This window comes from Lissotriton vulgaris, chromosome 4_1 (genome assembly GCF_964263255.1).
Source record: "Lissotriton vulgaris chromosome 4_1, aLisVul1.2, whole genome shotgun sequence".
NCBI lineage: Eukaryota > Metazoa > Chordata > Amphibia > Caudata > Salamandridae > Lissotriton > Lissotriton vulgaris.
This window is the reverse complement of record NC_141691.1, coordinates 312,960,051-312,986,107: the sequence shown is the minus strand read 5'-3', so window position 1 is coordinate 312,986,107 and position 26,057 is coordinate 312,960,051. Positions and strand designations below refer to the sequence as shown.

The following is a 26,057-nucleotide window of genomic DNA, read 5'->3' as shown; positions in this document are numbered from 1 at the left end:
TTAACAAAGGGCTTACTACTTCAGGACTTTTCTTTTTGTACACAGAATTCATTTTAGAAAGATTCAGAAAAAAAAGTGTCTCAGATAACATCATATCTTGATTAGCACGCTTTGTACACTAACTTTTAAATTATCTTGTTTTATGTTTCAATTTAAAAATACCTTTAATTTGAGCACTTCGATGCACAGTCATCGCTTTATAAATGCTTTTTAAACGCGCTTCTAGATACTTTATAAATCTTTAAAATTGGTTAAACTACTCTCTTACTCCAGGCTATTGAAAGTTTTGCACTGACAGTGAAGGACATTGCTCAGATGCTGCAGGCTTTTGGGACAGAGCTGGCTGAAGCAGAGCTGCCTGAGGACATATACTCCATCGAATGCATTCTATCCATGCGTACTCAAAGATACTGCCAGCTGAAGGTATGTTAAATAACATTCGAAGTATGGGCTAGCTGAAATATTTCTTTATTTATCAAAAATACTTACATTGCTTGACTTTGATTTTTCATGTTGAATTATATGCATGTGAGTTCTGTTCTGTATTTGCAGTGCTGTGGCAGTCTTTACCAAGTAATATCCACAAATATCCCAGTTAATTTGTTCACCAGCTCCCTATTATCAAAAGACATTGTGTTGATGAGGGTGTAGATCACTTACACTTCCCTGGCACCCATTGAAGAGAGCAGCAGCATGAAGCTCTCCGCCGTATCAGATATTAGCTGCGCATAAGTGTGGATGTGAGACCCACATTAATATGTAAAGCTCCAGCTTCTTCACAGAAGCCTCTTGGAGATCCATAGACCCCTCCCCCAATTCTAGAGGAAACATTTGAGTTCCCCTAAATGTTTTCAGGAAGTGGTTGCACCTTCAGCAAACTATTTGGAGACCGACTTGACAACAGCCACGGTGAGGTGCGGTCAACCTGTGGATGAATTCTTTAGTGAAGGATAGAGAATCAGTGAGAAAAAAACAAAAAATAATAACCACCCGATTCTCTGTCTATCCTTGCTGTGTTTTAACTACCCTCCTTTATAGATTGCCCTAGGTGGTGGACATGCCACCCATGGAGAAGCGTCCCATTCTGTCATCAAATCAGCAAAGATCCGGAGCTGAAATCGGAAGACATGGTGTTGAATCCATTGCCAAATCTAGAACGACTAGGGGACCAGCTGGTCTAGCCTAGTTAGCTTCATGGAAGACTGCCATGGAAATAGTGGAACATGTTCTCTGTAACTTCAGTATGGTGCCATGGGAGAAAAATCCAATATCCAAGTATGGCTATATATGTGGCACTGAGAAGCACTTCCAGTCTGGGGGTACATTTCCACTTTTGTGCTGAAATGCCACCTGTCATGACTCCATTGCTGCATTTTCCACCGGAGTTCTTTCTATAAAGGGATTCCGTCTATGGTGGATACAAGCACATTGGTAAAGAAATCTCCACCAGAGAAATATTTGATATGACAGATTTTGTTCCATCCATAGGCAGATATTTCACCAGGCAAAGTCTAAATCAGTCTGGGAGGGGGTATGAAAAATATGCTTCAAGATGTCCATTTGATATCCTGATATATGCATTTTATATTGTTCAGGATGATATTACAACAGTAACAAAAGAAGGACAAATGCTGTTGAGTAACCTGGAAGAGCCCTCTAGCAGTACAGAAGACCTTGAAATGCATCGAGAAAAACAGGTGGACTGGGAGACTGTACATAGGTGAGTGTTTTACAACAAATAAACAAATTCTTATGCAACCTGATTCATCTTCGAGTCCTTTCAAAAAATATATTTCTTTCATCATAAATCTCAATTCCTTATCAAATTTTCAATCATTTTTAAAGGAGCTTAACTTGTTCTATTATTTTGTTGAGGCTATCAAGCCCAAAATAAGTTTTCATTTATTTAATTTTAACTTTGTTACAGACAATCTAGTGAGAAATGTGCTATGCAAATTGAAAAGTTAAATTTCTGAAAAACTGTATATGTGTGTGCTGTTTTTGAAGTACATCAATATGTTTTCTATGGTTACGAGGGAACTAGAAAAGGTCACCAACTTGGGTCTGTGGCATGTGGTCTACTCACCTCCACGGAGCTTATGTGTGAGTGTTTGGAGGCCCAAACCCTTCTTAAGTAGGCGAGTGAATGGCCTTCCCAGTTCCTCCTTTAATGGGTTGGACAAATACCTCATGTGGATGAAAGGAGCTCCAATGCCCCAACATGTCCATGGCTCCCCCTCCTTGTTTTTACTTGTGTAATTTGCACTACCCAAAGCAAACTCCTTTAATTTCATTTGATCAAAAGAAAGCACATTTGATAATTTTTCTCGTGTATTTGGAAACAGAAAGAAAATCAATGTATTTGAAAAAAATAATATTAGTAGCTAATGAACAAATGTACAGATTACTTTCCAACATCATCATAGCACAGTGGCAAACACTAGATTTTTTCTTGTGAGTGATCTTTAACTAGACTTCTTTTGCTCCTAATGGAATGTCAGCTATGTTAGCAAATGTGGCTTGCAAGGAAGAGGTACACCCTGCATTAACAATATTGGTAATCCATTCAGGCAGCTACTTGTCTGTTGTCCTTGTAGGTGTGTTAGGTTCCTTCGAGGATTCCTCTATATATCTCTTGAAGAAGTGTCTTAAAATGGGATAAAGTTGTGAATAATTGTACTCACCTATAATGCCTACAGTTTGGGTATGTGAATAAGGGTAAGAAATGTACCTATCAAGTATACTGTGAATCTGGAAGCCAATTATCCTCGATATATGCTGCCCCAGTTAACAAGTCCACATGCCGTGGGGGAAAACAAGTCACATAAGAAATTAAATAATAACAAAAAGTAATTTCTAATAACTGCAGGCTTAACCCTGCTTAGTTATCAAAGTATTAGGAGCAGATATTAGATATAAACAGACATGAGGAATATGATGAAAATAGTGTTGACTACATAATAAGCGTAGGACATTACATTGGATAGGCCTACATTGACGCTCTTGTACTGGTGGCTAAATGTCAGTGGTGAGGTCCTAGCTCAGAGAAAGTTCCTTCCCATTTCTGTCACTTCATGTGTCTCTCTTGATGAATTATGCTTATGATATTTGTGCCCCAGTGGTCCATATTTCTTCTGCTTCTTTTGCAGTTAAAACTCAATACCATGTGGTCAACACTTGAGTACCTCCTCCACCCCAGCTTCCGTTATGTCAAGAGCGCCATGAAACCGTTGGTGAACGTGCGCGGTACAAATATTTTTAACGTAACGTAACATGTGGTGTAGAAAGTGCTGATTAGCAGCATGACAAAACCCATACTGGTCCATCTACATAGTGTTTTATTCACTTTGGGCTGCAAAATCGAGGAGGCAATCCTCTTTAAGAAAATAACCTTAATTCTATTCCTTAGCATAGCTGTTATGCTTTGTAAACCTATGGCTAGTGGCCATTCACATACCAGGGATGGCAAAAAATCTGTTACTCCAGTAACATATAGATGCATCTGTGAAAAGAAGAGTTCCAGCCATATTAAGATACAGACATTATAAAATCAACATTGCGTCGATGTCAGTATCACACCCCTTGTATGTGTAAGTGAGCAAAATAAACCTACTGTTGAAACAACAGAGTAATCTGCAGGTTCAGAGAAGATGCACAGTATGAGATAAGCAGGTGAAGCTCATGGCAGTCAGGATGTCTATTTGTGTCAGTTATGTCTGAGGCAGTGGCGCAGTAGATTTATTTGATCATTGCTAGATACTCCTTGAAATGATGAGTTGTCAGTTCCTTCTTGCAGTAGAAAAGTTGATGAAGCTTGTTAAAACTGTGTAATGTTAGAATTTCTGTGCATAAGTGATATTCTTGCATTTCTTTGCGTCTAGGCTGATGATGTTCCTTTTGCAGATATATAGGCCCCTTCTGTGGCATGTTGGAGTTCACAGCTTTTAAATCAAGCTGCAGGCTCTGAAGTCAATATGGGTGGGCAGAGGATGCCAGAGCAGTTACTTTAAAAGGGACACTTATGTTTTAATTCCCAAGTCCTTTAAAGAGTAGTTCTACTACTTGAACAGTGCTCTTCAGGGTAATCTGTGGGAGTCTGTGATAGCAGTGACCATTGTTTAACTTCCATTGATGTGTAAAATGATTAGTGTTCAGCATTTGAGTTTTTCTCTTCTGTTATGGAAAGGATGTGTTCATGCTGTCGGTATATTCCTTGTAATATCAGTTTAGAAGTTGATGAGTCGGTTGATGTTTGCAAAGAGCTGTCCTTGAACTTATGCATGCCTTTCTTAGTGAATTTTAAATCTTCAACGGGTTTAACTCCAAATTTGCATCTGACATTGAAGCTTTAATCTTGGAGATGCAAACAGGTGCAGTGCCTCCTGGGTCCATAGGCCTGAGGGATGCCCCAAACCCTGATTATTGCCGTACTTTACAGTTGAAACAGTGGCCAGACAGCCCATTTCCTTCCTTCCATGACTGACTACGTCGCTATTTCCAAAGGAGGCCTTGATGTAGTACTAGGTATCTTCATTGTATTGAAGGATTTTTTTTGTCTGTTAGTTCTTTTTTTTTATTGCTTCAGTTCAAAGCCACATATACAGAAGAACATATAAAACCATTATATCATATTAAAACATCGTACCGACAAACAGATTTATGGTGCAAGTATTTAACAAAAATGATTTAAAAAAATAAGAAAAAGTAAAGAACAGATTACCATATTTAACAAAAGAAAGGTAATTCTTAGGGATCTAAATGGTCTATCATTACCTGCCAAATTTTATACCCCTTTTGCATTTTCCTGACTGATTTGATCCGATAAAGATTAAATTCTAAATAAAAAACATTATAAAACTTTGCTCACCACATTTCATATATAGGTGCTTCAGGCTTCAACCACATTGAAGATATACATAGGCGAGCTACAGCCAAGGCCATAAATAGAACACATCTGTTTTTTTGATACCCTGGAAACAGATTGTTATCATTAGATAAACCAAAACTAATCATCTCTCTTGAAATTATCACATCACACTTTGTAATATACGCTAGAAATTTTTCTATAGATACAATAAAAGGTTTTAATATTGGGCAGTCTGAAAATATGTGTACAATATCTGCCTGATCAGATTGACACCTGGAGCATTTCCCATTATTAGCATTACCCCATTTTAACATTTTAAATGGCGTATGGTAGAGATTAAATAAGGTTTTGTAATGCTGTGAATATAAATTGGCAGACAAAATAATTTTATCGGCTGCATAGATTGACTCTTGAAAGGGTACTGCCGATGTGCCCAATCTAATACACCATTTAGATTCCTGCAATCCCATATCGTCCTGCTGTACATTTAGCAAATAATTATATATAGTCCCTATACGTGATGGTTTTTTAAGTATTTCAATAAAGTCATTATGACAAAGCGGTAAAGCATTTGGATGTTTAAGAATAACATTGCGTATTTTTGGAATACTTAAAAAAGTCGTGGTCGGAGAGACCATATATATCTTTTAGCTCCTGAAATGAAGCGATTGTACCGTCCTTAACCATGTTGCCTATAGCTATCATGCCCTTTTCCCGCCATGTGCACATAGTGCGATCCCTAAATATTGGCGGAAGCAGTTCTATAGAATTACAAGGAGTATAAAAATTAATACGTCCCAGAGAGATAAGCTTCCGTATAGACCGCCATCCTTTAAAGGCAGACAAAACTAATTTAAATCTAGTTCTTTTATAGTAGCTAGGTTCTAAAAAGCAAAGAAACGTTTGTCGAGATTGTGGGCCAAGTAAAAGAGAAAAAATATCAGGGCTCTCAAATATAGGTGGGGTTCCACCAATCGCAAAATATTTAATGTTTTGCATAAGACACTCCCCATCCCCCACGTAGAATTGGTAGTGTCATAAATTTAGACGCCCTGTTAGGAGTTCTTAAAGGGGTTTTATGTAGCTTTACAAGAACACTGGTGATAATATGGAGCCTTGAGGTCAGTCTCTGGTAACAAGGATATGGCCCATACCTAACCAATAGGGAAAATGTTCCCAAGGGTAACCCTACCCACTTTAGCAGCAATTCCTTTGTGCCTACTTCAAACTATCTCACAGTGCACACTCTGCCTAAAGCCAACACGGCTTTCACAAAACCTTTCACAGTGTGAATTAACTATGTAGATTGTTCCTAAGTAGAGATAACATTATTTAATTGGAATGTTATGTCCCAATGCTTTCCTGTGGCACATCTGACCCTGCTATAGTGAAAATAGCTTTTGAGACCTTGTCTGTGTAAAGGCATGTTTTACATTAAATCTGTACATGTCCTATTTTTAGGTACCATGTACCCTTCCTCATTGCTAATTAAGGCCTACTTAGAAGAGACTTATTAATATTTGAAAGGAGGATTCTTTGACAGGTCACAATTGCTGTTTTAAAACTACAATACGGGCTACAGTGGTACGCATGCAGACACGTTTTTTACTGCCTCCCTAGTGGTGGCACAAAGTGCACTGCAGTCCACAAGTGACATTTAGTTTACATCAGTGCTTAATTTGAAAATAAATAAATGCCAGGGCCCTCGTCAAGAGGCCACTGCAGCTTAACCCACCCATTGCTCCGGCCAGTGAGAGTACCAACTTAACTACTAACCATGTTCCAGGACCCCAAGTGAATAAGAATTTCTAGGGTGGCCTATATTAGTCATTTCAATGTATATTGAATTAATAAACAACTGTTGTGCTTTTCTCTAAATTAGACTAACAGCGCCACCATGTGACAAACTAGCACAGGTGCATTCGTTCACCATCTAGTGCTGGTGCAGAGCACCGGAAAACCCCCCAGATAAATTAAGCACTGTTTTACATGCTCTGGTTACATTTTGTGTCCTATACAAAGACTTACAGGCAAGTTAAATATGCCAATTAGGAGTAAGCCAATTTCAACATTTTTAAGGGTCACAGCACATGCGCTAGGCAATTGACCAACAATGAAAGCTAGCAAAAAGTGGTGGTGACCATGCAAAAAAAGGGTATTTTCTACACTACTAAGTTAGGATTTTCACTCCCTACTATAATTGGACTATGCAAGTGCAGTTTAATAACATACAATACAACGATTTTAGGTGAAGCCTAATTTAACCATGTACATTAAGCAATAGGTTTATTAACATAACTATTTTTTGTGATAACATAAACAAACACATCTTCTGTAGGTGTACTGCAATCCAGCATTGATAATGAGAGCAGCAGGGTGGAATGAAAGGGGTATGATTGATGACAGAGGCTGTCCTTTCTTAGCATTCACAGCAATATTTGTTGGCAGAATGTAAATGAAAGCAAACAAAGGGGTCTACTTAGCTCAAGTTTGTTCTTATTAACAGGATGCTAAGGGTTTGCGAGTACCAATAAAGAGGAAGGCAAAAGAATCCATAGAGCGCTAGTCAAGGTCTCTCCAAAGATGCACAGAAAACAAACTTATTCCAAATGACAGAATATGAGTGAGACTGAAAGGGAGTCCGTCCGGGAGTCTAGTACCATATTTGTACCTGTTTTCATGGTATACAAATATTGATTTAATGAACAAATCCGCATACTTGAAATCTGTATATCTCATTGTGTGTTCTCACTATTGTTTGGTGCATAAGCAGATTGTCTACCAAATGTAGATGTAACACCCTTATATGTATATAAAGCCCAATAATATGTCAAGGTTTTGGGTCTAGTATGTCTAATAGCAGAGACTTGAGGCATATCCAGTTTATTTTTAAGATCACTAATGACTACTTTGCAAATGATTACCAGTTAGATTCATTAAATATTGTAGTGATGTTAGGGTACCTTAACTCGACCAGCCGGGTCTGATGGCTCAGTGGACTAATGCATCCACTGAAGGGGCCTGTGTTCCACCTCATGGTCAGAGGTTCAAATCCTGGTGGGTCCACTCAGCCTTTCATCCATTTGAGGTTGATAAAAGGAGTACCATTGAGTTGGGTAATAATATACATCTGTTATTTCAGCGCCAAGATGCCCTGTTGCTGGGGCGAACGTGCTCTTTACAAATACACCTGTATGTTATGTTATAATGCCAGTCAATAAGGTAATATCTGGTTATGCTGGGTAACCTTAACTAGGCTTATTCTTAAAATTATTGGTTGAGAGCCAAAGGAACCTGTTGATTTGCGGCTGGTGTCTCATCTGATCTGGCAGACTAAACACATTGCATCAGTGCGATGCCACATGCACAGACACAGCCATGGCTGGAGGGTAATCTGCAAAGTTAGTTGCATGGATTTTCACTTCTTCCATTCTGCTTTGAGCCTTTAATATTGCTTTTTTTCACATTATTGTCTGGTGGGCAAATACATTCCTTCACATTGCTTTTCTGTAGAGTGTGTGAAATTGTGCATCTGTTCCGATAACTTCAAATAATTCACATAAATACTATGATTACTACTCGTGGGACACAATGTTTCACTCGAGAATCGTGACTTCTACCACCATTTAATTTGCTGCGAGAAAAAAAACTGATTGCCAAAATCAATCTTAAAGACAAAAACGGTTAAAAAGTGAAGTTGCCCGTTTTCAGCGAGACTTAGTATTAGCAAGGAAGTATTGCCGGTTTGTGATGAATAACCAGCCTGGGGCATAGTGCCCACACCGCCAGCGCTCGCTCTGCAATGCGCACATTAACACTTATATACCAAGGAAACTCATGAGATATATTTGTGGGAAAGCAGTGATGCAGGTTTATTTCGTACAACAGGTAGCTGATAAGGTGGGTCATCTTACAGGCGATCCAATGCGGCAGCCCCTCGCTGACCCGCATGCCTAAGGAGCCATCTTGCACGGCGAGACGATGCTCTGACGGTGCAGTAAATTATCATTTTATTTCGTTATACTCCCGCCCCCCCTGTCAGGGCGGAGCGATGAGGCACACCCCCGGTCGGTTCAGGCCCCCCGACCGCCCGAAGGAATACCGGGGCGCCGACGCTGTTTCATGGAACCCCCTCGGCTCCAGGTTCTTGGCTCAGGCACCCTTACTGTTCCAGGCAGAGGTATTTAGACTGTATCCTTCTGCCGCAGAGGTACCCCTACTGTCCATCTGCTTCCAGATCGCCCTGTGACTCCGCCTGCAACACAAAACATGACCATTAAAAGATTCACAACTTTTGCCCGCTGCTCTGCAGCTGGGTCAGGGTTCAGGGTGGGAACAGCGCAGAGCCTAGGGAACCAGACGCGGGAAGGAGAGGCCGAGCAAAGTTGTTGGGCCTGTTTTATACACCAAGGAACGCCCCCATCCCCAGGAGAGCCCTCCCTATTGGCTGTTGGTGAGGAGGGCGGCTCAGGGGGGTTGGCGCGCTGCAGGCTCCGCTCGCCCGTCGTGTGGGACTAAGGCGCTGTCCCGCCCATGCTCCCCTCCGTGTCGCGCGGCCAGCGGCATAGTGCCCACACCGCCAGCGCTCGCTCCGCACTGCGCACATTAACACTTATATACCAAGGAAACCCATGAGACATATTTGTGGGAAAGCAGTGATGCAGGTTTATTTCGTACAACAGGTAGCTGATAAGGTGGGTCATCTTACAGGCGATCCAATGCGGCAGCCCCTCGCTGACCCGCTTGCGTAAGGAGCCATCTTTCAAGGCGAGACGATGCTCTGACGGTGCGGTAAATTATCATTTTATTTCGTTATACTCCCGCCCCCCCCCCCCTGTCAGGGCGGAGCGATGAGGCACACCCCAGGTCGGTTCAGGCCCCCCGACCGCCCGAAGGACTAACGGGGCGCCGACGCTGTTTCCTGGAACCCCCTCGGCTCCAGGTTCTTGGCTCAGGCACCCTTACTGTGCCAGGCAGAGGTATTTAGACTGTATCCTTCTGCCGCAGAGGTACCCCTACTGTCCATCTGCTTCCAGATCGCCCGGTACTCCGCCACAGCTCTGGAGCAGGTCCACGTCGATGACAGAGCCCCCCACCTACCCAGTTACTGGCACCCTGCCGCTGACAGGGCTTCTTGTAAGTCTAGGAGAAAGACATCCATACCCAGCCCAGACAAGTGCACCCCGTCGCTCTCGTAATATCCCTCGGTCCTTTCTTGTATCAGCGCATGCCTAATGAACCCCAGGCCCCTCCTCTCCATGAATTTCTGCATGGACCTGTTGACCCTCCTTCGACATTGCTCTATTGCAACTACTGATTGTGCTCCCCTCCAGGCCCTGCGGGGGACAATCTCCGACCATATTAACTCCGTGGCTCCCAATTGGTTAGTTATAACTGTCACATCCCTCTGCATGGCTTCTATTAGGGCTCTCCTCCCCACTGTGACCAGATAATTCCCCCCCAGATGGATAATGAGGAGTTGTTGGGCCTGCTTTATTGGCTGTTGGCGAGGAGGGCGGCTCAGGGGGGTTGGCGTGCTGCAGGATCCGCTCGCCCGTCGTGTGGGACTAAGGAGCTGTCCCGGCCATGCTCCCCTCCGTGTCGCGCGGCCAGCGGCATAAACACAGGAAACAATTCGACGGGTGAAGGGTGGACTGCTTCGCAAGATCCAGTTAACATGGCTCGTTTTCCTTTACTGTAATTTGTCTTTGCACTCATGGATCCCATAGTTGAGTGCATTATAACAAATGCGGTCTGACCACAGCTTTGGTGCAATAGTAAAATAACGTCCAGAAGGCCCCGGAAGCAGAGGAAAGCCTGCCCCCGGGCCAAAGAGACTGGAGGAACCGTGACCGGTGAACCGCGAGGCTCCCCTGCAGGAGGGAGAGCCCCGCGACGTCTGACCTATTGAAGCCTGGTAGCATCCCAGAAGCAGGGCTCCCGCAGCCGCGGTGAGGTACTGGGTTTTCTCGGAACCGATACTATCACAATAACCCAGCGGTGTCAGGGCAACACCCAAAGACCCCGGATTCCCCTGTCTTGGCAAACAGAGACACGGGATACTTCTCGATGACGTCAAAGACCAAAGTTTATTGGTTGCAACCAGGGACAGAGGTCTACGAAGTACACACGGGTAGTTCGACAGAGACTGCACCAACTCAATGAACGAAACTCTGTCTTTTATGCCAAAAATTACGCCTCTGGCAACATCACAATTTACATTCGGTGCATACAAACTAACCAATGAACAAGTAGCATTTCAAAAAGTAACGAATCACGACAGTCAAAGTTAATCCCACTTTCCGTTGTCCAGCCCACCAAAACGATCGCACATATGCTAAGTTTCCTGTTCGATCAGGCCGGACAAACCCATCATAAAACCTTCAACCCAGATCGATGAACATGTCGTAAAGGAAAGGCAGAAACAGATGGAAAGGAGATAGGGGAGTGGGAACGGTGTGCCATAAAGTCGGACCACGTCCTGTTCTTTGATCTTTATCAATGCAGCTGCTGAACAAGGAACTGGCACAGCAGGATTCGCCCCAGGCGAGGAGTCAGTTTGGCCAGGTCAACCAGAAGTCAACTAAGGAGTACGTGTCAAGGACTTGTTCGGCCACGATCATAGGGCCTATGTTAGGGCAACCATACAAGATGGCTGCCACATATAAAATTTTAACCCGAGGGTTCAAACTAAATCCTCAAATGCAGAGTGTTTTCCTATATCGATTCATACGAAAACACTCAGACACGTTACACTCGCCATTTGCGGTCTGTAGACACCAAGATCGTCTATTTCTGACGATCTTTATCAATCGGGTTTCAAAACTGTCGAACCCAATTCGGGGCCACGGAACCACAGCGGTGTGAGCCCTGCAGTGAGAAAGTTGCCCCAACAACCACCGCACGACCACCGGGAGCCGAGACGCCACCGACGGAGCCCAGGCCAAGGCAGGAGTCCCGGTGAGTGGGGCTCCGGTGTTGGGACATTTTGTTGATCGAGCCCATGAGGGCTCCAGGGGCCCCCTTGTTCTTTAACGGCCCCGTGGGGGCCCGGGCATTTTTTTCGTTACAGAGCCCAAGAGGCTCCTGGGGGGCATTGGCTAATCTTGAGTCCCCCGAACGGGACTCCAACGACCCCGGGGGCATTTAGGGTGGTAGAGCGGCCCCAGCTGGCAGCGGGCCGCTCCCCCCATTGTTGGCACATTTCTTTCGAGCCCTCAAAGCTCCAACGTTGGCAGCATTGTTTTGAGAGCCCAGGAGGCTCAGAGGGGGCATTTGTTGTTCATAGCCACAAGGCTCCTGAGGCCCCAAGTATTTCTTTAGAGCCCACGAGGCTTCCGGGTGCATTTCTCTCGAGCCGGTCGAGGCTCCAACGATGGGGGCATTTCTTTTGTTACGGAGCCAGAGTGTTCCCATGCCCACATTATTTTCAGAGCCTAGATGGCTCCTGGGCACAGTTGATTTTCGGGCCAAGAGGGCTCCAAAATGCACCTATGTTTGTTCTAGAGCCTAGAGGGCTCCAAACCTTTTGCGCAGTCTTTCCTCCAGAGGGCCAGTGAGGGCCCATGTCGCAGTTTGTCCTTCCCAGCTGCCCAGCAAGTAGTGGGCAGCTGCACCGTTTAGGTTTCTTTCTTTTAGGGACATGTACTCTGGACTTTAGGAGTGAGGCGCACTCCTTCCTCCCTACCCTGGCCTTCCCCAGCTGCGCAGCACTTAGTGCCAGCTGCAGCGTTTAGGCCCTGTCTTGTCCCTCAGCTGCCCAGCAAGTAGTGGGCAGCTGCTACGTTTAGGTTTTGGCGCAGTGGCGCAACCTGGACTTTGATGTAAGTTCTGTGCTAAAGTGATTTCTGCGAAGTGTTCTTTGCTGCACCTCTGAATGTGTTTTGATGCGTCATGTGCCTTGTTCCTTACACCTCTGAATGTGTTTTGATGCATCATGTACCTTGTTCCTTCACCGCTGAATGTATGTTTATGCATCATGTGTTTCTCCCGTCCTCTGAATGTGTTTTGATGCGTCATGTGCCTTGTTCCTTACACCGCTGAATGTATGTTTATACATCATGTGTCTTTCCTACACCTCTGAATGATCTTTGCATCATGTGTGAAGCTTCTGATTGTTATACGTTCTAAGTGCTAGTTCTACTAAGTGCATATTCCTGACAGTGGTGCCTGTGGCCCTGTCCTGTACATAATCCCCTGTAAATTCTGCCCTTGCCTGTTGGCACATTGTAAAGTGTGTGTTTCTATCTAATGTGTTTTGGTGTAATACAAAGGCTATTTTTACATATACCTTGTGTGGAGTTCCTTTTGGGGGAGGCCTTGGATGTTGTTGCTGGTGGGTGCGTGCGCAAATGCTTTACACATTGCCTCTGAGATAAGCCTGACTGCTCGTGACAAGCTACCAAGAGGGTGAGCAGGGGTTGTGTTGGTGGGTGACTTCCTTACCCTGACTTGGGAATGGTGGTTTCTGCCTGGCTTTGGCTCAAGCCTTAGCCAACCATAAATCCCATTTCTAACAAGCATGGTGTAGGATTATCTCTCTCTCTCTCTCAGTAATTGAAGAACCAGGCCACCACTGGCCTCAGTGGGGATCCTGGCAGCTGGCTGTGTGCTGGGTCTCTATGTGCTCGCCTAATGGTGAAGAATTTAGAGAGGTCTTGTGGGGCACCTTCCTTTGCTAGCCCCTGTTCAAGGAAAGAGGCCATGTCTGATCCCTCCTACTCCTCTGCCAGCCCCAAGGAGGTAATGTTGTTACTTCTGGAGCATCCCTTTGAGTTTCCAGCATGATACTCCAGGGATCGCACAAGTTCTCTTTAATCCAAGACTTGTAACCTAATCTGCTAGTGGTTGGACAGAGATCCTCGAGCTTTATCTTGGCTTGTTTGACACTTTTTAGCAAATTTCTTTTGATCCTTTCTGAGAGGACCCCTATTAGGCACAGCTGTGTCCATTTTGTGGTCAAGGTCCTCCTTGGTGCCTGCAATGCCATTTAATTTTGTCTAGTTTGGTGGGTTGTGCGATTTTTTGAGGTGGTGGCTCCTCCTGCAGTATAGCATCCAGTCGCGGTATGTCAGAATTGTTCAGACTCCACTTTTAATTGTTGGTGTCTCTGGCCTGAGTTACTTTTAGTTTGTCCATCATTTAAATCCTTGTGGCTTTTCTTGGTGGTCAGGCAGTTTTATCTTCAGTAGTTATTGTGGACTCCTGAGGGGATGGTCACTCAGATTATCTGGGCGGGATGGTGTCCTTGTACCAGCAGGGGGTGCTTCTATGGTGCTCTTCCACTTTATATGAAGTTATGTGTTTAGGGCATCACCATTTCTTTTTGCTTCTCAGGCTGGATCCTGTGGCTGTAGTGATATGGGTGTATCACTCTGAATGAATTCTGTGGTGCTCAGCCCACTGTATCAACATTGTTTACACACTGGTTACAGTAAACACTACAGATGAGGTTACAGAATTATTGAGGGGGTTTTATACTAGAAAAGAGTGGCAACATCCAAACGTCTATATAGACAGTCAGTTCAAAGCACAACTCTATGTCCTAAACACAGGTATGAAATTGCACATTTTATTGACAGTTGGCACCTTGATATTCTGCTACTCACTGAAACCTGGGGAGACCAAGCTTCGGACCCTGATTTCACCACAGCTACTCCGGAAAGATTCTCTAACATCAGACTTGATAGGTCACTAAAAAAAGGGGGGGGGAGTGGCGATTATCTATCGCGACACTTTTCGTTTACGCACAGAACCCCTAAAAATCAACACATGTGAAGCTTTGAACTTCACCTTTGTTACTCCTTATTCTACCTCCTTCCGAGGTATTTTGCTTTATCGCCCCCCTTGCCCCCGTTCCACTTTTCTGTCATCCTTGAGTCATATTTTAGAACCAATTCCTGTAGAAAACAATTTCACTATTCTGGGTGATTTTAATTTCCACTTAGAGAGGAAGGAAGATCCTGATACTCCCTCCTCACGGAAATTAATGCAGCAGGTCTCACTCAACTTGTCCACTCACCTACACACTTAGCTGGACATACATTGGACGGAGTCTTTTCCAATCTCAACTCCTTAACCATAGAGCACATATTACCTCTCACATGGACAGACCATTCTGCTGTTTGCTTTAATACTCTCCCTCTGACGCCGACTCACACGAAATCCTGCAAACCAGGCACCTTCAAATCCTGGAAAAATATTACTATTTCTGAATTTACTAACAAACTAGATGCCTTGAAAGAAATCGACACTGCTGACCCAGAAGCCGCAGCCATTCATTACACTATGTGTATTAAGACCGCAATTGACACCTCTGTTCCCATAAAAAAACGTTCCTCTACCAGACTTTCAAACTCTGCTCCTTGGTTCACTGAAGCACTCAGGTTAGAAAAGCAAAGCTGTAGACGCCAGGAACGCAAGTGGCGTTCTAACTACGACCCCCACGAGAAAAGCTGTTATAAAGAAAAACTAAAAAAAATACAAATTATCAATCATTAATCAGAAAAGTATTTTTTTTAATAAACAAATTGAATCAGCTCAAGATTCAATTAAACAACTTTTTCAGGTTGTTTCCCATCTCTCCGGCCATGACAAACCTTCCACTGTAGAAGCCTCCCAACCTATGTGCAATGCACTTTCTACCTATTTTCAAGAAAAAGTTTGTGATATCTATTCCAACTTTAACAAACTTACTAACGATGCACACCAGACCTATACCCACACCACACTCAAATCCACTCTCTCCAACCCCCCCATAACTCCCAATCATCCCAATTTTTCATTTAGTCACATTTTGCCTGAGATGATTCACAAACTCATGATGTCTACCAACTCTGGTTCACCCGATGATCCCTGCCCACCTTCAGTCATTAAAATGGCTCCAGAGAAGATTTCAATTGCTCTTGCAAACATCTTTAACACCATGATTTCATCCTGTATTTATCCTACCATATGGAAAAAAACAGTAATTAAGCCTCTACTCAAGAAAACTAGTTTAGACCCTTCCAAAGTAACCAGTTACAGACAGACCTATAACATGCATTCCCTATCCATTAAGATCATTGAGAAAATTATGAACACTCAATTATCTGAATATATAGACTCTAACTGTCTAGACGCCTCCCAATTTGGCTTCAGGAGGGGACACAGGACGGAGACAGCATTAATAAAAGCCTCAGACGAGATACGAATGATCCTTGACAAAGGAGGCGCCACGGTGCTCATATTACTCGACCCGTCTGCGGCTTTCGACAGGGTCGATCATTCCATTCTGATCGACCGTGTCGGAAAAGCTGGAATATCATCTGATGCTCTCTCACTCCTGGCTTCCTTCCTGACAAACCGAGAGCAATCCGTCTCCTTGGGCACATTCTCTTCTGACTCCTTCACACTACCTTGTGGAGTCCCCCAGGGATCCTCGCTAAGCCCAACACTTTTTAACATCTATGTGAGCTCATCCTCTAGCAGTTACATCGTACGCAGACGATACACAGCTTGTCCTGGCTATTAACAACAATGGAATGGAGGTTGCCAATAACTTCCAAAAAGGAATGATTGCCATATGTAATTGGATGAATTCAAACTGTCTGAAACTTAACTCGGATAAAACCGAGGTGATGGTGTTTGGGAAACTCACCCCTGCATGGTCCTCTATATGGTGGCCGCAAGATCTTGGCCCCCCACCCAATCCTGTCACCAATGTTAGAAATCTTGGTGTTATCTTTGATAACAAACTCTCATTTATTCAACAAGCCAACTCTATAGTTTCTGCCTCTTTTTTCATACGTAAAATGATTAAAAAAATCCAGCCCTATCTTCCTTTAAATACCATAAATACCTTGATTTCTACCTTACTAATGTCCCGAGTCGACTACTGCAATGTACTCATGCTTAACGCCCAAGAACAAGTAGTCACAAACTTCAGCTGGTCCAAAACGCGGCCGCACAACTCGTCACAGGTATACCAAAATTCAAGCCCATCTCCAATACCATCCGTAAGCTTCACTGGTTGCCAATCAAACAACGCATCAAATTCAAAGCCCTCTGCATTGCCTTCAAGAGCATCCATGAAAAAGCACCTGCTTTTCTTAAAGATGCCCTCTATCCCTATCGACCTCGACGCAATCTTAGATCTGCTGATGCAAATCTTCTGAAAGTAATTAAAACTAAAAAAGCAACTTGGGGAGATAGATCCTTTGCAGTAGCTGCTGCTAAATTATGGAACACCATGCCAGGACATCTAAAAAATGCTACAACATTATTATCATTCAGGAAGCAGTTGAAGACATGGCTGTTCAATTATTAAATGCCTTTATTCCCGGGCCCAACCTTCAATTTTTTTCTCTCAAAGCGCCAAGACACCCTTGGGTAAACGTGCGCTCAACAAATTGCATAAATAAATAAATAAATCATGTGCACAATGTTTCTTTATTCAGGTTCTTCAGCCAAAAAATAAAGGCACAGCCATTGCGTTTCGTCTTAACAAAGGCTTCCTCAGGGCTGCAAACATATAAACAACATACATAACACAAATCACAATTACAGAACAACAAAACAGTTTAACATAAAAATCACATCACAACATTAGATCTTAAAACGACTTCTTTCCAGCACATTAACAACACATCCAAAATATGTTGCAAGTAAAGAACATTTATTTAATACTACACCGAGCATATGAATTGGTCTCAAAAGACATTTATAAAGGAGTATCTTTGGCTTAGAAACATGAACATTCATATATAAAACGAATCATCTCCTATTTAACACAAAGAAACCTGTTAAAAGCCAGGTCAAAAAAAATATAAAAAGTTATTAAAACGGTGAATTTGAATACCCAAAATAAAAGTGAACTATCGTCTCTAACCAAGCCTTCCAGCCATGGAGATTAATAGTGCTCATCAAAAATAAGTGAAAACCAAATATCACAACCAAATTGTGCAAAAAAGAGTGCAAAAAGTGCAAGATCAGCACGAATTAGCCTCTAAAACCTCATTCTTGATACGAGATAAGCAGCAAACAAATTTAGGAAGGAGTTCTCTGAAGTGTAATGTAGTCAAGAGTTCCTACAAAAAAAAATACGGGGTCTTACCAGTTTTATCCATCCACTGGTTTCCTTCAAAATTTGTAATGCATGATCCGAAGACAACAATTCACTTCAAACATTAAGATCATACCTTACAGAAAAAGAGTCATAAAAGGTGTGCCTTTTTTACACGGCTTACTAGTCTGTAACAAACCGTTCAAAATTGACAAGTTAGGGAAAAGGTATGGTATTCTTGTTAAACGGTTAAGTCGGCATAGTACTGTAAAACATTAGAAATCTTTGAAAACACAGTGACAAATTACATTCTACGGTGGTTCCATACTAATTTTCACTGGCAAAAAAGGGCCTGGAAGATATTTTAAGATTTTTTTACAAAGTAGACATTTCCAAGCAACATATGCTTGACTTCCTGGAGCTCTTCCTTCATCCCTTATCTGCCCGATAATGTTGGGAAGACTGATGTAGGTCTCTAGATAATAAATACTAGTCTTAAGCTATCTGTCCCACAAAGGAGTAATCAATGCATGCCTTCTCACTGGATTAATAGAATGAAACATTCTTGCCTTGACAAATTGCTGGTGGTAGTATAATGCAAGACCTTCAGTTCAGAAGACAAGCAATGACAGAAATTTCTAAATCTGTTCTAGAAATTCCCAGATATGGAACCACTCATTTGAAAGGCAGCCAATGTTAAAAAATAATCTGTGAAAACGTGTTCATTTTAGCTGTGTGTGTGTGTGTGTGTGTGTGTATGTGTGTGTGTGATGTTTTTTGATACGTAGATTCAAATTTATTCTGATTAATAGTGTAAACTCAGCCGTATAGCACATACATTTAGTGCCACTTATAAATCGAAAAACACACATTTCTTTTCAACAAATTCAAATGAAAAAACACAATGTTCATTCTATTAAGGTTTTTTTACATGTTAGTCCGCAAAACCAGTGTACGGTTTTGATCACCCTTCAGTGGCGAAAAGGACAAGATTTCCCTGTTTATCGAACATTAACAATATGATAATACTGGGGGTGCTTTGTTTTCGCTTAACCCCTTTTGTTATGAATGTTGATGTATAAGTTAAAACCCACACCAGAAATAAAACACTGCATGTAGGCTTAGGTATTATTTGGAGGCTCTCAAGCTAGCTCAATGTTCCACCTGCTCTGCCTCATAAACATATTGGTTCATCTATTTTGAGTGTGAAGTTTGAGTGCTGGGTCTCAGCCCTTCCACATGTAGAGGTAATAGAGGCATTATTATATTTGGGATGGGGTCTAACGGTAACGCTGCACTGCCCTACTCTTCTCTTGATTTGCGCAATTCAATCCAGCTGTTCTTGGTTCATTTAAGGTTAAATTACATATTCTTGAGTCTCGAGTTGTGAGTGCATGTCAGATGTTGTGTAAGTGCCTCTAACGTCAGGCTTTTTGTGCATGTTCACAAATATCCTGACTTTGGCAAGCAAAGTTGTGGTTTAAGTGAGATATCCTTTAGATGATGAAACCGTTTTTACCTTTTGTTTGGATAAAATTGCATACACTTAGCTACTAATTTCTAATCACTACTGGACTGAGTTGGTGTGGGTCAGTGTTGGGGATTAAGTGGGAGGGTGTCTGGTTTGTTTATTTTCACGGAATGTCTATTTCCTATTGGATAGATAGGTTTATTTATTCCACATTAATGAAGCTGAAGCCAATATCTTACAGGAGGCACGTGGTCCTTTTTAACGCTTGGAGTGTCATGATACTCCTTTTTGCTTTCACTTATATATAATATCTGTGGTTTGACATTCCACCACTGAATATCAGAATATTGTCAAATCTCTACTCAAAGTGGAAATAACCTGACCTAGAGAAATATTGTGACTGTATTTTCAAATAGAAGTGAAGAAATGCATGGGACATAGTGACATAACTTAGGGGCACTTCTTGGTTGTGTATACTATTGTTTGATTGCACATTCATTGAGTTCTATACATTAATGCTTGCACTAAAGTATTTTAAGCATAAGAGTCTGTGTGTCTCATTAGTGATCTTTTCATTCTTTCTGAATAAAGGTTGCTTGCACAGTTACATGAGATGGAAACTGCCTTTGATGGATTCTGGGAAAAGCATCAACTAAAAATGGAACAGTATTTAGAGCTCTGGAAATTTGAGCAGAATTTTCAAGAGGTACTGTACATGATTCATGCCAGTTATTTGTAAGGAAATATAAACATGTTTAATATTTTCAACTTGAGTTTATCTCTTCACCCTCAGTGATTATAAGTGGGGCTGCTTATGTAAAGTAAGGGCTGTTTCAGCTTCATCCTAATCCCACGCGGACCTATGACTGGGACACAAGCAAAAACAAATATAAAAGATATTGAGATACTCATAAATTGGTGCCCAAAGACTCATCATAGTAATGACTATGCTGCATCCAGTTGCCACACCACATTCCTCACTCATGATCAACACATAAATTATCCATACCAGTAAATACCATAAAAGGGCGTGACACTTTCTCGAATGAACTAAAGATGGGGCCATGTGTTCAAAATTGACTACAGGAAGGGGAGTGGTAAGGTGCAGGGTTGCCATTGCAAGCAACATAGTAATGTTGATTTTGAACATGATACAGAATATAAAGTTCCCCCAACACCTTGTAAAATTAGAGACCGTTTCCACAAGTTGAATAGGAATACCTAGTAAACCACTCCAGAAAACCATCATCCGGTTGAGGAGACTCTGAAGAGAAGAAGTAGACATCAACAGTTGTGTGGAGGGTCTTCTATAGCCTGTTCTTAATCAACCTGTCTGCAAGTCCAGCTTGATGGTACATAACATATGAAGAATTGTAATGCTCAAACTTTTCTTCAAAATAAGAGTAGGTTATGTGAAAAGTGAGAATAGAGGGTAAAATAGTATTCAGGAATTATCATTTGTGACTCTACCAGTAGTTATGGCATAACAATGACGCCAAGATCTCAGAGATACTATGGAGTATCTCTGAAAGAAAAAAAGTGTAGTACTATCGGGATATCCATTTCAGTTTATTTTACTTTGAAGCGGCCACAAATTTACAAAAAGGCAAATAAGTTCAGGGCCGATCTTAGGAATCATAACTTATTTCAGTGAACACTCAAGAAAGCATATAGCAGAAGAAACTCTAGGAGGCAGGCCAATGAAAATGAAGGGGGTAGGCACTGCAGTCAAACTGAACCTGTTTTCTGTTCCCACTGCTTAAAATCCGGTGGTAAGCGTCTCCTGAAAACCCAGAGTAACCACAATCTGTGCTCAGCTTCTACAAGTCACCCTGTAGACCACCTACAACACACTATGGAACACATTACGGGTGGTAGGGATGGGGATATTAGGGCCTTCACTGCAGTGCCCTTACCCGTGGGGAACGCTTGGGACCTGGGGTCACACTTGACTCACAGGCTTGGGGGGGTGTCACCGCAGGACACGTCCAGCCTTGCTGAGGCAAAGCTAGACATGATCCTAGTAGCCATTGCGGCCACCAGAGAAGACTTGGGAGGCCAGGTAGATGCAGAGGTGACTGAAATGGGGCTGCTACGAGATGACCAGGGCAAGCTCTTGGACAGACATGTACAGACAGAATCAGCCATACACACTCTGTAGCCTCAAACCGAGGACCTTAATAGCCGAGTTACTGAAGTCACTGACATTAAAATCAGCTTTTTGAATTGCAGGGTGAAAGATGCAGAGGGCTGTTCATGCCACAGTGACCTGCGGATGTAGGCTTCCCTGAGGTCACGGATGGGGGAAGACCCTAAACATTTTTTCGAGGCTTGGCTGTTGGCCCACGTTGCACCCACTGGCTTATCCTCACTCTTCACGGCTGAGAGGGCCCCCAACTGCCAGCTCAATGACCACCGCTTGAGGCCCTTCAGTGACCTGTGTTGGGCAAACTCCAGAAGTACAGGGACAAAGACACAAGCTCCACGTAACCCATAGGAGAGCTTAATGGAGTCACTCTGTGTTGCAGTCATGCTGGGGAGGCCATCTGCATGCAAAGGGGTCTAAGCCCACATCATGCCACAAAAACTATTTTGAAAGTGTTAACATGGTCTAACTCTGTACCCGACTCCCAGGAGAGTTTTTCCGGATGCAGATAATTTGCACTTCCAGTGCTGTTGCAGTTCTCCATAAGGATCTCCCGTTTGTAGCACTTCACCACTAACTACCGGCTATCCCCCACAGTATTCCCTCTTTTCTTACACGCTGAGACAACAGAGGCAAATGCTGGTCATGCCATAGCACCCACAATTCTTGTGATATGTGTCAATCATTTGGACGGTCAGATGTTGCTCTCTCGTCCTGGGAATGGGAGTTGAGCTTTTTGTTTTGTTTTCCTTATTGAGCCTGAAACCTACTTATTTTTTTGCAGACTTTTGTATAGCGCTGACTAGACCCGGAGGTATCAAAGAGCTTTAAATGACGTTAAGGTTAATAAAAGTAAAAAACAGAGTTACATAGTTATGTCAGTTACTAGAGCATAGCATAACATCATAAACCCGTCCATGTAGCATAGAAGGTAGAGGGGAGAATCAGGGGGTTGGAGAGTAGATCAGGTCTGGTAGATCGGCAATGTAAGATAGGACTTCAGGGGACACCAAAGAAGTAAGAGTTCAAGAGTCAACAGAGCGGTAGGCATCAAGTAAAAAACAAACATCCAGTGCCGATCCCACACACAGCGCCTGATCGCCTTGGATATCTGCAGGTCTGAGGGAGGGGGCGAAAAGGGTGCCTTGTGGTGACTAAACAAGCAGAGAGGGGTCTAGGCGTCCCAAGGGGAGGGGGGAGACTTGAGGTAAAGGTCAGTCAGGCAACACAGGGAGCAGTCCAGCGTTATGGGAATCGGTCTATTCATCAAGATGGAGGACCCAGGTCACGGGCACCGATAACATCAACACAAGATGGCGGGATGCACAAAAATCCAATCCAAAAGCTACAAGTAAACCAACTCCCCGGCGCAGGACTGGATGGGGGAGGCAGCCACAGGACCAGGGAGGGAGGAAGGCTGGAGATCGCCAATCGCAATCAGGTTGTCACATAAGGAAAACTCGGGACTACAGGGGCAGTGGTGTCCATATTCAGCATGCTGCAATGTCGGACGAAGTCCGCTCGAGCGCCGAAGCAGCAGCTCCAGAAGAGGGAGGCTGGAGGGCTCGCTTCCTCAGACTCAAAAAGTGTAAAGTGGCTCCGGGGCACAGGGCAGCAGCGTTGCGGCACTCTACCTACCCTGCAAAGAAACTGGAACAAAATCACCACGGACCAAATCTCCGCATCGCTCCTTCGAAACTCCCCAGCCCTCTCTTCTAACGCCAACGAAGCTGCCGCCAACCTCACCCTATGGTTATCCAACACCGCCGACACCTTAGCTCCACTGAAAAAACGTCAAAGCAAACCTGGCAGCAAGAAAGCCTCATGGTTCAACGATGATCTCAAGAAGTCCAAGAAACTCTGCCGCTCCCTTGAAAAGGCCTGGAAAAAAGACCCAACCACCAGCACCAAGGACGCCTTCAAAAGCGCCACCCGCACTCACCACCAACTGATCCGAAAAGCCAAGAAAACAGCATTCAAGGATCGACTTGACAACAACGCCCACAACAGCAAGGAACTTTTCAACATCGTCAAGGAATTTTCCAATCCCTCGGCCAACTCCAACGACATCACCCCCTCTCAAACCCTCTGCGACTCCCTAGCCTCTTTTTTCCACAACAAGATTGCAGACATCCACAACAGCTTTGACAACCAACCCGGAAACCAACCCACCCTACCATCTACTGACCATCCTCCCCCCGTGAACACCCTTAACGCCTGGAACCCAATCTCCACTGAGGACACCATCCGCCTGATGAATTCCATCCACTCAGGATCCCCCACAGACCCATGCCCTCACCACATCTTCAACAAAGCAGACTCCGTCATAGCACCGCACCTCCGAGACGTCATCAACTGCTCCTTCAACTCCGCTACCTTCCCAGAAGTCTGGAAACACGCTGAACTCACCGCCCTTCTGAAAAAACCAACAGCGGACCCCACCGAACTAAAAAATTACCGCCCCATCTCGCTTCTTCCATTCCCGGCCAAAGTCATCGAGAAAGCCGTCAACAACCAGCTCGCCGCTTTCCTCGAAGCCAACAAATCCCTCGACCCCTCACAATCTGGCTTCCGAGCAAAACACAGCACTGAGACCGCCCTCATCGCAGCAACAGACGACATTCGAACTCTACTGGACAATGGAGACACAGTCGCCCTCATCCTCCTCGACCTCTCTGCAGCATTCGATACAGTCTGCCACAGCACCCTTCTACAGCGCCTCAGAAACATCGGAATACAAGGAAAAGCTCCGGAAGAACACAGAGAGTCCGCCTCCCACCATTCAAGTCCGAGGCCACTGAAGTCATCTGTGGCGTACCACAAGGATCCTCACTCAGTCCCACCCTCTTCAACGTATACATGAGCCCCCTCGCGGCCATCGCAAGCCAACACAACCTCAACATCATCTCCTACGCGGATGACACCCAACTGATCCTATCACTCACCAAAGACCCCAACACCGCCAAAACTAACCTACACGAAGGAATGAAAGAAGTTGCCGAATGGATGAAACAAAGCCGTCTGAAACTGAACTCAGACAAAACAGAAGTCCTCATCTTAGGTACATCCCCCTCTGCTTGGGACGACTCCTGGTGGCCGGAAGCCCTCGGAAAAGCACCCATCCCGACAGACCACGCACGGAACCTTGGCGTCATCCTGGACTCTTCACTCTCAATGAACAGACAAGTCAACGCCGTATCCTCTTCCTGCTTCAACATTCTTCGCATGCTCAGAAAAACATTTCGCTGGATCCCCTCCGAAACAAGGAAAACAGTCACCCACGCTCTGGTCACGAGCCGACTGGACTACGGAAACACCCTCTACGCAGGTACCACCGCTAAACTCCAGAAGAAACTCCAACGAATCCAAAACGCCTCAGCCAGGCTCATACTAGACATCCCACGCAACGAACACATCTCTGGTCACCTTAAAGACCTCCACTGGCTACCCGTCAATAAGAGGATCACTTTCCGACTGCTTACCCACGCACACAAATCACTCTACGACATCGGCCCAGATTGCCTCAACTCTCGACTGTCCTTCTACACCCCCTCCCGCCAACTACGTTCTTCCAGCCAAGCCCTCGCCACTGTACCTCGCATCAACAAGACCACCATGGGAGGCAGATCCTTTTCATACCTGGCTGCTAAAACATGAAACTCACTCCCGCTTACCTTCGCCTCACCCAGAACCACCTAGCGTTCAGAAAGCAGCTTAAAACGTGGATATTTGATAAATAATCCTCCTCCCCTTCCTAAGCGCCTTGAAACCCTCTGGGTATGTAGTGCGCTATACAAATTTTTGACTTGACTTGACTTGACTTTGCTGCATTGTTGGGGGAAAACAGAGTTGAGTGTCCCAGCCCCCGCTCAGGAAGGGGAAGCAAGCGGTCAAGCAACTGTGTTCAAATCCCAGAAGGCAGAATGACGGCCAGAGGGGTGAACCCCAGTCCGTCTCCTTAACAGCTACCAAAGGCAGCTCCACTGGGCATCGGCTAGGATGAATTGGATCCGCTATCTGCTGAATTCTCGGTGTTCGTCGGACGGCACGGGAGGAAGGAGATGTAGCGGTGAAAAGAAACTGTGACCGTGTCCTGAGGGTAGGTGACAGCCGAGGGAGTGATCCACAGCCAATCTCCTCTACAGCTACCTAGGCACCTCCACTGGGCATCGGTCATGGTGCTAGTGCACTGCTGTTAGAGGATTATCAAGGTTCCTCAGAAGTCGCAGAAGCAGGCTACGAATTCGCTTGTGTGAATCGGAAAATCAAAGGACCGCAGTCCATAGATCCACAGGTGAGTGTAAGGTCCAAGGAGGGGGTAGATTCCAGGGGATTAGAGCCGAAAAGGCAATCCCTAGCCAGGGAGCTCCCGGCCGGAGCTCCACACCTGACGGCCATCTTGGAAAAAGCTCTATATGATCCGACTCACCTGGAGGCGAGCCATTGACCTGGTAACTCCTGGGACACTAAACAGTCCACTGCCACATCTTCCATTTCTCCACATGGCACCATAGATAATTTGCACTGTCGA

General features: G+C 44.1%; 1 protein-coding gene across 3 annotated transcripts in view; it reads left to right on the top strand.

Moving 5' to 3' along the window:
* Nucleotides 1–26,057, top strand: part of MCF2 (MCF.2 cell line derived transforming sequence) — an 870,271-nt gene that overhangs the window by 533,275 nt on the left and 310,939 nt on the right. For all 3 annotated transcript variants that reach the window (XM_086918640.1, XM_086918639.1, XM_086918641.1), the window contains 3 exons: nt 274–423; nt 1,596–1,720; nt 19,972–20,086. In XM_086918640.1, coding sequence (XP_086774766.1) covers nt 274–423; nt 1,596–1,720; nt 19,972–20,086 — 390 coding nt within the window. The remainder of the gene's footprint in view (nt 1–273; nt 424–1,595; nt 1,721–19,971; nt 20,087–26,057) is intronic.